Below are 11,607 nucleotides of genomic sequence, written 5' to 3'. Positions count from 1 at the left end.
AACTAAATCCAAGCACCTCTAGAAAAAATGTTCATATTCTCTGCTCCCTCCAGTACGGGAGCACCCAACACGCCACAGGAATTGAAGATTTCCTAAGGTGGCAATGCCAGAGCTGTCTTAATAAACGAACAGGATGTCAGCTGAGGTGGGGTGGGGCAGGCAGGTGGAGCAGACAGGTGGCTGGCATTCTGGGCAGCAGAAAGGGGCCTCAGAGAGCACAGGGTGGCAAAGCAACAGCAGGGATTCACTAAGGGAAGGCCACAAGGCACACGTGGACAAGTATCCCCACGAGAGGCTGGAGAGATGGGCAGGACCCAAAACACAGACAGCCTTGTGTGCAATTGTAGTGAATTTAAATTTTAAGTTCTAGATACTTAGAGAAACTACTTCAGGATTTTATTTAAATTATAAATTTTAGTTGGAAGAACCATTTCAGGATTTAAAGCAGGGAATAACGTGGTCCAGTTTGCATTCTGGAAAGGTCCCTCTGCTGTGAGTGGGAACTGGTTGACAGATGCATGGAGGTAGGGTGGCTGAACCTACGTCCTGGCCCTAACTCCATAAAGAACTTAGGTGCCAAGCCCCTGGTCTAGCCCCTTTCCCCTTGTTCACAGTAACTTACCACACGTGAATGTGAGGGGCACACTGTTCCACTGGTCTCTACAGAGAGGGGCCCTCAAATCTGGCACAGCCAAAGCCTCCTCAGCATCCCTTCTCCTCCACTCCTGCTCTGAACCAAAAGGCCCAAGTCCCACTCCCAAGACCACACAGAAAGCACTGAAGCAGAGTTGCTTTAATCAAGGGGTGAAGTCCTCTATCAGGGGGACCTCACTGAACCTTTGGTGGTGGGGTCTCAGCCTACCCCCCACATGCCCTGAGGCCCCTCAGGAAGGAGGGAGCAGCTGAACAGCAAATCCTGGCAGAGGCCAAGGAATGGAAATAGGGGAACCCAAATCAAGGGGCAGGGCACTGACAGGTGGAAGTGAAGCTGAACAGGGCAGGAACAGCTGTGCACACACAGTTCTACAATGGGGACTAGCTGAGGTGGCTGCGCATCAGGCAGAGTGACACCCGGATGGTGGAGGGTAGAGGTGGATGAGGTGGAAGGAGCACTTAGGAGATGAGGCGACCATGAAGCTGGTGCAGCTGCTCCTGGGTCAGCACCAGCCGGTGTCGCTGTCCAAGGCCAGCTGCGCACGAGAAGGTCACTTTGCCCATGTAGACAGTGTCGTCTTGCTGCTCCTCTTTGGCCTGGGAGTTGGCAAGGGGAAGAGGTCCCCAGGTCAGAGGCTCATCTGAGCTGTGTACCACTGACAGGGACCCTGAGCACTGAGACAAAGGCAGCCCCCGCGAGACGGACTTTGGGGCTCCTAGACTATGGTGACCACATATTCCAAATCAGTCTGAAAAGGGAGTTTTGAGCCTCTCCTGGCGTCAAAAGTCATAAAAGATGTTTAACTGCTAAAATACTGGAATTTCGGGGCACCTGGGTGGCTCAGTCGTTAAGGGTCTGCCTTCGGCTCAGGTCATGATCCCAGGGTCCTGGGATCAAGCCCCGCATCAGGCTCCCTGCTCCACGGGAAGCCTGCTTCTCCCTCTCCCACTCCCCCTGCTTGTGTTCCCTCTCTCGCTGTCTTTCTCTCTGTCAAATAAATAAAACCTTTAAAAAAAAAAATACTGGAATTTCTGGAAGCACTACAAGCACTCCTGAGTTGCTTACAAGTAAGACTTGGCCAGTTAACTCAGGATGTGCAGTTGTTGAACCTGAGACCCCAAAGTCCTCTTCATATTCTGGGGGAGAGGGGAAGGACCCACCTGAGGCCTTGATACTGCCCATCCTCCTCCCCATGCTCCCTCTTACCCGAAGGAAGGCTGACGAAGGGAAGGTGGCAAAGTCAGTGGGGACTGTGGCTCCAGGGCGCTGAGATACGGTCTCCTTAAGGACCTCATCCTGGCAAGGAGTAGAACAAGGGTTCATTTAGGGGACCCCCTCAGGCTAGCCCAGAATCTTCTTGGTTTCACAGGGACACTAATATCAGGAGGAGCAGGGACCTGGTCCTCTCTGTCACCGAACTTTTGCTCTCACCTCCAACCGCATCCCCACCCAACATCCTTACTTTACAGATACTTATCCTTTAAAGCCCAACTCAAACTCCACAGCCTCTGGGAAGCCATCCCCAACCATTCTACCCCACAGTGATCTCAGCACTAAAGAAGCTGCACCCAAACCCCACACTCTAAAGATGATCCTAGCTCAACCCATTTTGTTGATGAGAATCTGTCTTCTGTTTGCACCAAGACAGTGAGCTTCTGAGGCAGGAACCCTGCCTTGCCCTCCACTTCCTCCCCAGTGGGCTGTCTAGCACAGGGCTGGGCCCAGAGGAACTCTGGGAGTGCCTATGGAAATGAATGTGCTAAGAGCTCCAGCAGGGAACGTTATGACGCAAACTCTATAGACTGAGGAAGAGCAGGGTCTGAGCTAACCTTGAGCTTCTCAATGGTGTCGCTTAAGGACTTGAGCTGAGCCACCTGCTCCAGGAGTTGGGCCGACGGGCTCTTGGCAGCTGTGGGGAAGGAAGGCTAGTGAGGCCCACTGAGGCCCAGGCAGGCAGCTGTACTGGATTAAGGGTCAGGAGTGCAGATACTAGACCCTCTCATGGAGCAGGTCCGTAAGAGAACGGGTGAATCAAGCAAACTGAACACCAAGGCCAGAAAGCAATGCAAGGAAGAGCCTCTACAATATGGCAGCTGCCTGGGTAGGGGTTATAGCCCTGGGGCAAAGGGAGGGGGGTACGTTATTCATCTCACGGGTTGGTGGGTCCATACCAGGGCTGGAACGAGTGATATCTATTACGTGGGTATGTGTGCTCAGTTGATTCAACGTCTCCAACAGCTGGCTGGTCTTACGATACAGTGCACCAGCTGCTAGCTCACTGTCAGGGCCCTCGTGAGGTGAGGGGGAGAGCTTTGCCACATGCAGAGGGGGCAGGGCTGCTAAAGATGCCTTCATCTGGGCTCCCTGTTGGGGGAAGAAGAGGAATGGTGGTAAGAGGTGACCGAAGGCTCTGCCATCTATCATCAATGGGGCAGGTGGACTCCACCTGCACCCCAGTCCTTCCTGTGACCCCTCTCACCTTGAGGATGCTATTCTCATGCTGGAGCTGGGAGATGTGCAGCCTCATGGCAGAGATCTGCTGAAGCAGCAGTGGTGAGTCCTTCACCAGCCCGGGGCCTGGCACAGACCCTGGAGCCTGCCCAGGGGCACCTCCTATATGTACCAAGACAAGTGTCATCAGCCCCAAGTGGAGAGAATGGAAGATGGGCCCCATCCCTGCTCATCCCCTTTCGTTATCCACTCCCACCTCCAGTCCTGGTTGCTCCCAAGGGGGGAGTCTTACCCTGCTCCCCCAGACCCACTTCCCACAGCCCTGGTAACCCCTCGCCAGGGCAGCTCTCTACCTCGCTGCTGTTCTTCTGTGCTCGGGATAGCCCATGTGGGAGCAGGAAGAGAGGAAAGAGGAGTTAGACAACTTGGGGGTTAAGGGGCCACACCAGAGGAATCCTGGACATGACCTATAGGAAAACCCTTTCCTAACCATCACTCCCCCTCCAACAAGACCCTGCCCCTGCCCTCTGCGTGAAAGAGGGGCAAAGTGTGAGGAAGAACGGCAGCAGGAGTGTGCGCTGCAGGAAGCACTTGGGGCAGGAGGCGTTCCTGCTCCCTGCCGCACACTCCATCTCCAAGAAGGGCAGACGGAATGTACTCGAGACCCCGAGACCCCAAGATGTCCGCACCCTTAGTGTTCCGCAGCAGCAAAGCTGAAGTTGAAGGTGCAACCGCATTCCCTGTTCCTCGGGTTCCCCACTGTTCTGGGGCAAAAGATGCGCTTTTTTGGTGGGAAGTTTTGTGAATCAGAACCGGTATCTGTTTAGAAAGCCTGTGCTACAACAACACGATGTGGTAACTCTGGAGACCCCTTGCCTAAGGAGCAGGAACCAACTGTACCACAGGAGTCCAAAGCCAACAAGTACTCAGTCACCTCCCAAGAACAAGAGGCACCAGTGAGGGGGGCTTTGATGGGAACAAGACCCTAGGAAAGGCCAAGTGACAAGACAGGCATAGCTCTGGAGCTCTGGAGATCCTGAGGGTTTCAGGGCAAGGAGTCTGTCTTCTGGAGGTAAAAAAGAAACTAAAAAACTACGGAGCAGACAAGAACTAACATGGCCAGGAAAACTGGGAAGACTGGGCCTCAGAACCGGAAAAACTCCAGGTAAGGAGCCCTGACCACACTAGAGACCAGGCAGAGGTCAGAACACAAGCCCCAAGTGGAAATGGGAGAACTCAGCAATGGAAGAGACAAGCACACCACAGGGTAAAGCCACGAAAACTCAGTAGGGAGAAATAAAAAGTGCAAGCAGAGGAGCAATCAAGAGCAAGCATGGCTGGATACAGCAACAGAGTTAGCCTAATCTGCTGTAGGCTGATCACCCTCTGGGATATAGGGCTGGCACAGAAAGGCCAGACCCAGAAGGGACATCTGCTAGAGTCTAACTGTCGTCGTAATTCTGAGCTCCACGGACAAGCTGGTAATGCCCCACCTTGATCAGGGGGTCTCTGCGCATATCTTCAGGGGAAGTAAAAAGCCTGGTAAGAAGCTGTCATAGAGCAAAACTGGGCGAACACATTCCTGGCTGAACATCCAGTAAGAGGGGGGCAGAAGTCAAACTGAGGCCAAGGACAGGAGGGAAGCCATTCATTCTCCTCTGGGCCGACGTTGCCTGTCCCACTACACTCACCACCAGCAATGCCAGAGACCAGGGTAGCAATACCCGAGGGAGGGGGCCCCCGGAGCCCCTCGATCGTGCGCTTCGACTGGCTGTTCAGCCGCTGCTTTAGCTCTGCCTTCTCTGCCTCTAGCTGGTCAATGTCAGCTTGGAGTGCATCCATCGTTTCCTCAAACTCTCTGTGAAAGAGAATCTGGGCTTAGGCAGTGTCCCTTCCCCGGAGCCCCAGCCCCACTTCTCAGTCCTGACAGGTCCTCGGAGTAGCCCTGCTAGTGAGGAGCCAGGAGCAGCACATGCTCTGACTGGGGTGACACAATGGGGTTGGCAGTGGGGAAGGAAAATGGTACCTGCTCCCCTGGGGAGAGTCTCACTCTGAGAGGGCCTGGGTAGGGGGATGGGTTAGGAGGGAGAACAGCCAGCTGGAAGGAGGAGTGGGATAAGCAAGGACCCAGGGAAGGTGCCTGACTTCTCCTTCTTCCGCAGCAGTGCCTGAGTCTCCTCCAGCCGAGTCTGGACTTTCTCGATGCGCTCGTCTGCATCCTTGGCAGCACTGTCCAGCTTCTTCTCCAGCAGACTTAGCCGCACATTGGCCTCACTCAGCTCCTCCCCCTGGGCAAGGGCAGAGAGTGTCTAGTTCCCTTACATCCTCTCATGGGCCCGAGGGACCCGGGATAGGCCATGAGCTAGAAAGCTGCGAAGGGCCCACAGGTGCTCCCCCCACTGATCACAGGTGCCACTTCTCCCCTCAACTCCCAACCAGTCCCAGTCCCAGGAGATCCCCAACACTCAATGCTGTCCTGTACCTCAGCAACATTTCCTGGCCCCCCAGATCCTGAGCCTACCCTACACCCTCTCACCTTGATTTTCAGTGACTTCTTCAACTCCTTGATAACTGTCTCTCGATCTTCAAGCTTCAAGCCCAGGCCTTCAGCATCGGTGATCTCCGCACGGAGGGCTGCAGCCCTCAGCTCAACTGGGGGAGGCTAGGGGTCAGGTGGGAGCAGAAGGCAGGGATGGGTAGAGGAGGTCACCAACATGGTCCTTCCAGAGAGAGCTGGGTATAGGGAAAGCCTTGCCTTCCAAGCAGGGTGGTGCTCTCCAGATTCCCTTCTCCCGCCTCCCAGCCCTCCCACAACCAGCAGCAGTTCTGGCAGTCTGGCTCCTCTGGAATCCTCCAAAGAGCTCCCTACCCACCTTGCTGGGGGGCCGCTCTGCATCATACTCGCCCTCCTGCATGGCTGTGGCCAATTTGTTCATGGTACTGATGAGGATGTTGCTCGACTGGCGCAGACACTCATAGGGACTGCTGGAGGGGGTGCCATAGATCTACAGGGGCCAGGGCAGCAGTGAAAATCCCATACTGGCCACAAGACTCCACCACCACCTCTGCCCAGCCGTCCAGGCCCACCTGCTCGCTTGCTTTGAAAGCCAGCTCCTCCAGGGCGGCCACGGGCAGCCCCTCATTCTCTGCCAGTGGGGCAATGAGCTGGGCTGCAGCAGCTGCCACCTCCTGCAGCACGGCCACCACCCACGTCAAGTGTTTCCTGCAGTCTAGGAGTGTGTCCGATACCTGTGCGACAGCCCAAAGTCAGGAGCCCACCCTGGGTCCCGCGCCACAGCTCCCAGCTACCTCAAGACCGTTCTTATTCCCTGACCAGATGCAGATCTCAACGCTCTAGGCCCCTCCTGCTTCTCCTCAGCTTCCTTTCCTTCCCCCCTTCGCTGCCCTAAACCTGTGGTCCAAATGCCAGTGCGGCTGGGATCCCAGGAGCATCTGTCCCTGGCATTCGCCTCCGGATCTTCTTGCAGAACTGGCGGATGTCACTGCACGATGTTTCCAGGTCCCGGAGCAGGAGGGCAATATCTGAAGCCTCCTGGCCACCCTATTCAGGGAACAGGAAATAGATGGGGAACCAAGAGAGCATTAGGGCTGGAGGTGAGGAGGTGGGGACTAATGAGAAAGAAGAGGTCAAAGAGATCTGGCTGTGCTCTCACCTGCAAGAAGGCACGCAGCCGTCCCACCTCCACGCTCATGCAGTCCAGGGCACTCTGGGTGAACTGTAAGGACAGACACGTGTGGTTGTCAGCCCCCAACAGGAGCCCTTCTGCCCCATCACCATTTCTAAATAGTCCCCACCCTCCGCCAACAGAGATTTCAGTTCTCTGACTTCCTGATCTATTCCAGTCTTATGGGACGGCCCTTGAGGGCCAGATCTCTTGACCTGATGTCCTACACTGCTGATCTCTACAGAGGGCTCAAACACTGGCCCAGACGCCTCACCTTAATGTGGTCAGCCAGCTGCATGGTACTGTCCTCGGGCTGTTCGGCAAGATGAATACTATACAGATGCTGAGGAGAAAGGACAGAGAGACAGCCTTTAGATCTTGGAAGGATAGAGAATTCTCTCCAAACTACAATTTGAGCCCCGGTCATCATAGGACTCCAGAGGTGTAAGAGAATCTGAGTCCCCAAGGAGCTGCATCCTCAGGCAAGTTCCTTTAGGAGCAAGCCAAGCCTTAAGCAGCCAGCCTAGGACACACAACCTCGGCCACACTGGCAACCGCCCCAGCAAGAGAAACCTTCCCCCCCCTGCTGTGCCAAGCCTGAGTTCTTGCCCCAGACCTGGTAATACTTGATGGCCTTGGTGAGAGGCTCTACGTTGACAGTCTCATCCAGCTGATCCTTGTGTAGTAGCTCAATGAGGAAATCCAAGGAGCGCTCGTGGGCACTCATCTCAGGGTAGAGGCTGCCGACCTTCTTATACACGTCCACGTTGCATTGAGAGAGGGCGCTAGAGACCAGAGAAGGGTCTTCTGAGGCCAAAGCCTGCCAGGCAATCTCAGTTCCATCCAATCTTGGCCCTGTGGTCCCAGAGCAGGGGCCAGCGGGTCACTTACTGCTCATAGCGGTGGAGTGTGGCCTGCAACAGACTCAGCGAGTACACCAGCCCAGCAGCAAAGCTGAGCTGCTCCCCTGCAGCTCCTCGGAGCCCAGGCCGCTCTGAACAGTTTTCGCTTAGTTCAAACTTCTCCTGGGCCTGCTTCCGGATCAGCTCTGCCTGTGGGAAGAAGCACCAGGAACCTGGGGCTCAGAGTAGAGGATGGAGAACACAGACTCGGGAACACAGGACACAAAACTGAGCAACTAGGTTGGGGGGGGCACACATGGATCCATGTGGAGGAGGAAAGCAGAAACAGCTCTTAGATGGGTAGGGAGTCTCACCTCGGGAAAGGATAATGATGTGATTACTGGCGGTTGTGAAGACTTGGGATGTGAAGATGAAAGGGTAGTGAACCAGTGGGACCAAGCTCTTTTCTGCCTTAAAGCTACTGCTTCTGCTACCGTTTTACTTGAATTCTATCCTGATGGTCATCCCCCCACTAACTCGTAGTCCTCTTCTGGGTCTCAGTTCAAATGGTCTTCCTTTGGTGCCACCCTGCCATCTAAATCAGAGCCCCAATAGTGCTGTCTGAGAGAAGCCACCCGCCCTTCACAACCCAGCGCCTGTAATACACATCCATCTGCGACTTAGCTGACTGCATTCCTCCACTACAAGATAAACTCTCTGTGAGCAGGGACGCTGACTGCTCTCTTCACTCGGCATCCTCCAGACCTGCTACACAGCAAGTTCAACAGAGTCCTGCTGAACACGTGATTAGACTGACTGGCCATACCTTGCAAATGAGACGAGGCATGAGCAGCAGCACGAGGACGCAGTCATGGTCCCCACCCGGCCGAAGGAAGCTGTCGGGCATGAAGGCTGTCAGCAGGGACATGTGCCGGTTGGCCTGGGCCACCTCCATCTGCCTCAATTCCATCTCAATTGCCTGTGAAGTGGACAGGTAGATGGGCTCTCAGCCAGGCTGAAGAGAGCCTCGGAACTATCATGCCTTGTTCCACCAGGACCCCTGCTTCTGGGACAAGTTTCCGCCAGGAGTCTTCCAGACCACCATGCAAAGCATCCCCTCCTCCAGCCACGTGGAGTCCAGACACCATATCAGAGCAGCCCACAGCCACAGCCAGGGTGGGTGCCCCAACACTCCCCAGTCCTGACCTTCGCATGAGCCTTAGTCTCAGCAAACTTGATTTTGAAGTCAAAGGTCTCCGGGGGTGGCTGCTGCTGTCTCTCCGCAGATGCTTCTTGCTGGTTTGTCAGTTCCCGGTTCACATCCTGGGAGAAGAGACAGCAATGAGGCATGGCTGGGTCACGAGGGAGCCCGGGGTGACTGTGGGTGGACAGCAGGGGGTACACAGGCACCTGCAGGTGGGCGGTCAGCTGGCGGTACTTCTTTATGGTTTGCTGGTAGTCTGCAACCGTCTCCTGGGCCGCCTCCACACGCTTCTGGGCCTCCCGGACCCGTGCGCCCGCCATGTCCAGCTGCTCCCGCAGCTCCAGTTCTGTCTCGCGCGCATTCTCCTGCAGCTCATCGTTCATCTCATTCATCGCTTCCTGGGAGGCCACAAGGCAGTCGGGGCAAAGGAAAGGCAGAGTCAGGGTAGCAGGTCAGGGAGGGGCCGCTCGCCACATAGCCTGCTCAAAGGTCAGGGGTCACATCAATCCCTCTTTCAGCAAGTGCCTTCCAAATGCCCTCCATCAGGGTGGGAAGTCAGGGGTCTATTCTCTTACCAAGTCCCCCACGGTCTCTCTCAACTCTCGCACTTTCTCTTCTAGATTCAGGTTCCGGTCTGTTAGCATCTCCACCATCTCCTCAGCACCCAGAGCAGCATCCACCTGTGTTACAGGGAGGGAACAGGGAGAACGGCTGCTGAAAGGTACCTAGAAAGAGGAGGCACAAGCCTCAGAGGAGAGGGGTCCCCTGGGCCAGGGCCTGGGCTCCCCAGACCTGCTCCTTGAGCTCATCTATGGTGCTCTCTGCCTGGCTCAGCTCCTCCTGCAGACGCTCCCGCTGCTGCCTCACAACCTCCAGCTCTTGGTTCTTCTTCTCCATGAGCTTCTGGAGTTTCACGTGCTCCTGCTTCTCTGAGGAAGAAAGATCCCGCATCCTGTGGGGAAGCAGGGAGGGAGAAGGGAGAAAGTGTTGTCTCTGAGTCACTGGCGATGGGCACTCTAGAGACAGGAGAGTGAGCCTCGGAGCCAAGCAGGGAGGGGACTCTACCTCACCAGGGCGTCCTTCAGGCGGGCGTTCTGCTCCTCGAGCTGCTTGAGCTGATAACTGGACGCTGCCCCGTCTGAGCCTGGGGAAGACCATTAACACTTTCAGACACAGCTCCAAGCCCACCATCTGGCCCCCAGCAGCTCCTGGCCCCTTACCCTTCTCTTCAATCTCAGCTTTGAGGATCTCTAAGTCAGTGGTGAGCTCATCCACACGTTCCTTCAATGCCTCCACCTCCTGCTGCAGGGACTCGGCCCGCTCTTCAGCCATCTCCTTGTCCAGAGTGGCCATCTCAATGGCATCGGCAGTATCAGCCATCTCCTCCATGTAGCGTTCCTTCGCCTCCAGGGCCTCCTTGGCTTCCTGAGGAGGGGGGGATGCTGGTGGGAGTGCAAGCAGAGAGACGCCTCATGCCCGCTTTCTCACAAGGTATTCCAGGCTCCTCCGGCCTAGTGTCCAGTTCACTGGCTTGGGTCCCAAGCTCCCCAGCCACCTCCTTCCCCCCAAGTCCCACCTTCCGCGCCTCCTTGAGGCGTCGCTGCAGGTCTGCCTGCTGTTCCTGCATCTTGCTCTTCCATTCTTGCACCTGCTCCAGCTGGATCTTATGTTTCTCCAGCTCTTTTAGTTTTGCCTTGTCTTCTGCCCGTTTCAACCGCAGGGTCTCCAGTTTCTCCTCCAGGTCCCGCACCTGGGCCCTCAGCCCTTCCTCCTCCTACAAAGGAGAGACCCCTCGGTAGGTGCATAGCCTCCTCCTCCACCCCACCAAAGCTGAGCTGGAGCGAAAGGACAGGAATATAAGCAAACATCATTCCAGCCCCAGGGTCAAAAGCAAAAGTGGCCTACAAACATCTGAGAAAGGATGGGTGCATAAGGGGAAAGTGTGGAAGGAGGGCAGAAAAGAAAGGGTAGCTGAGTCAATGGCAGAGTCAATGGACATATGCTATGTCCCCACCCTTTGGATTCAAATTCTGGGTCTCTCCCAGCCCTGGAAAATTTCTAAGATCCTGCCTGGGGTCACAAGCCCCCCTATGTCTTGGTTCTTCTTCACTCCAACCCCAGTCCTTACCTTAGAGGGGGAAGGTAGTGGAGGTGCTGCTCCAGGAGAGGTGAGAGCCGGTGTGGGGATGATGGGTGCTGCCAGTGGAGTCTGAGCCGGGGTGCTGGGTTCACTGCTGCTCAGCTCACCTGCTGATGCTGAGCCAGAGGGGCCCAGGGAGCTACTGGCCCCAGCCACCCCAGTACTAGCTGGGCGGGTGGGCTATTCAGAGAGGACAGGGGCAAGCCAGAAAAAGAACAGGGGTGGTGAGAAAGACAGAATATGAGAATCCACCAAGGGAAGGAGACAGAGAAGGAAAAGGGCAGTGAGAGAGTATCAAAGCACAGTGAGAACAGAGAAGCAGAGTGAAGGGGAGAGGAAAAATGACAGAGTCAGAGACAGTGACAAAGAACGGGGGAGGCAGGAGGCGGGCAGAGGAGAAAGGGAGGAAGTGATAGAAGACATGAGATTATAATGCTTCTCCCTTGGCACTGACCCCACATTCCTCCCAGCTCTGGCACTACCCCCTTAGAACAGAATCCCTTACTCCCCAGACCTCCCCTCTGTGACCCAGTTGTGATCATTCTAGCAATTTCTTAATACTCCCAGTCCTATCGTTGTTCTGGGCCTGTACCCTCCTCCCCAGGAAGAAAAAGTGCCTCAATGTCATT

At 55.6% G+C, this 11,607-nt stretch overlaps 1 protein-coding gene across 10 annotated transcripts in view; it reads right to left on the bottom strand.

Annotated features, from left to right (window-relative positions):
- Window positions 1–374: 374 nt before the first annotated feature.
- The window catches only part of DCTN1 (dynactin subunit 1), a 30,320-nt gene continuing 19,087 nt past the window's right edge, over window positions 375–11,607 (bottom strand). For 6 of the 10 annotated variants that reach the window (XM_035001269.1, XM_035001270.1, XM_035001264.1 and 3 more), the window contains 25 exons: window positions 10,967–11,158; window positions 10,415–10,612; window positions 10,059–10,263; window positions 9,904–9,982; window positions 9,631–9,790; window positions 9,414–9,518; window positions 9,045–9,236; window positions 8,841–8,957; window positions 8,461–8,613; window positions 7,684–7,844; window positions 7,409–7,577; window positions 7,067–7,135; window positions 6,781–6,843; window positions 6,519–6,668; window positions 6,194–6,355; window positions 5,980–6,111; window positions 5,643–5,768; window positions 5,252–5,394; window positions 4,798–4,964; window positions 3,460–3,474; window positions 3,135–3,268; window positions 2,827–3,019; window positions 2,485–2,564; window positions 1,862–1,951; window positions 375–1,251 (listed from right to left, as the gene is read on the bottom strand). In XM_035001269.1, coding sequence (XP_034857160.1) covers window positions 1,114–1,251; window positions 1,862–1,951; window positions 2,485–2,564; window positions 2,827–3,019; window positions 3,135–3,268; window positions 3,460–3,474; window positions 4,798–4,964; window positions 5,252–5,394; window positions 5,643–5,768; window positions 5,980–6,111; window positions 6,194–6,355; window positions 6,519–6,668; window positions 6,781–6,843; window positions 7,067–7,135; window positions 7,409–7,577; window positions 7,684–7,844; window positions 8,461–8,613; window positions 8,841–8,957; window positions 9,045–9,236; window positions 9,414–9,518; window positions 9,631–9,790; window positions 9,904–9,982; window positions 10,059–10,263; window positions 10,415–10,612; window positions 10,967–11,158 — 3,393 coding nt within the window. In that variant the 3' untranslated portion in view covers window positions 375–1,113. The remainder of the gene's footprint in view (window positions 1,252–1,861; window positions 1,952–2,484; window positions 2,565–2,826; window positions 3,020–3,134; window positions 3,269–3,459; window positions 3,475–4,797; window positions 4,965–5,251; window positions 5,395–5,642; window positions 5,769–5,979; window positions 6,112–6,193; window positions 6,356–6,518; window positions 6,669–6,780; window positions 6,844–7,066; window positions 7,136–7,408; window positions 7,578–7,683; window positions 7,845–8,460; window positions 8,614–8,840; window positions 8,958–9,044; window positions 9,237–9,413; window positions 9,519–9,630; window positions 9,791–9,903; window positions 9,983–10,058; window positions 10,264–10,414; window positions 10,613–10,966; window positions 11,159–11,607) is intronic. The other 4 variants (XM_035001263.1, XM_035001267.1, XM_035001272.1 and 1 more) reach the window with 2 other exon arrangements.

Source organism: Mirounga leonina, unplaced genomic scaffold (assembly GCF_011800145.1).
Source record: "Mirounga leonina isolate KUSES-001 unplaced genomic scaffold, KU_Mleo_1.0 Mir_125, whole genome shotgun sequence".
NCBI classification, from domain to species: Eukaryota; Metazoa; Chordata; class Mammalia; order Carnivora; family Phocidae; genus Mirounga; species Mirounga leonina.
This window is presented reverse-complemented; position numbering and strand designations above follow the sequence as displayed.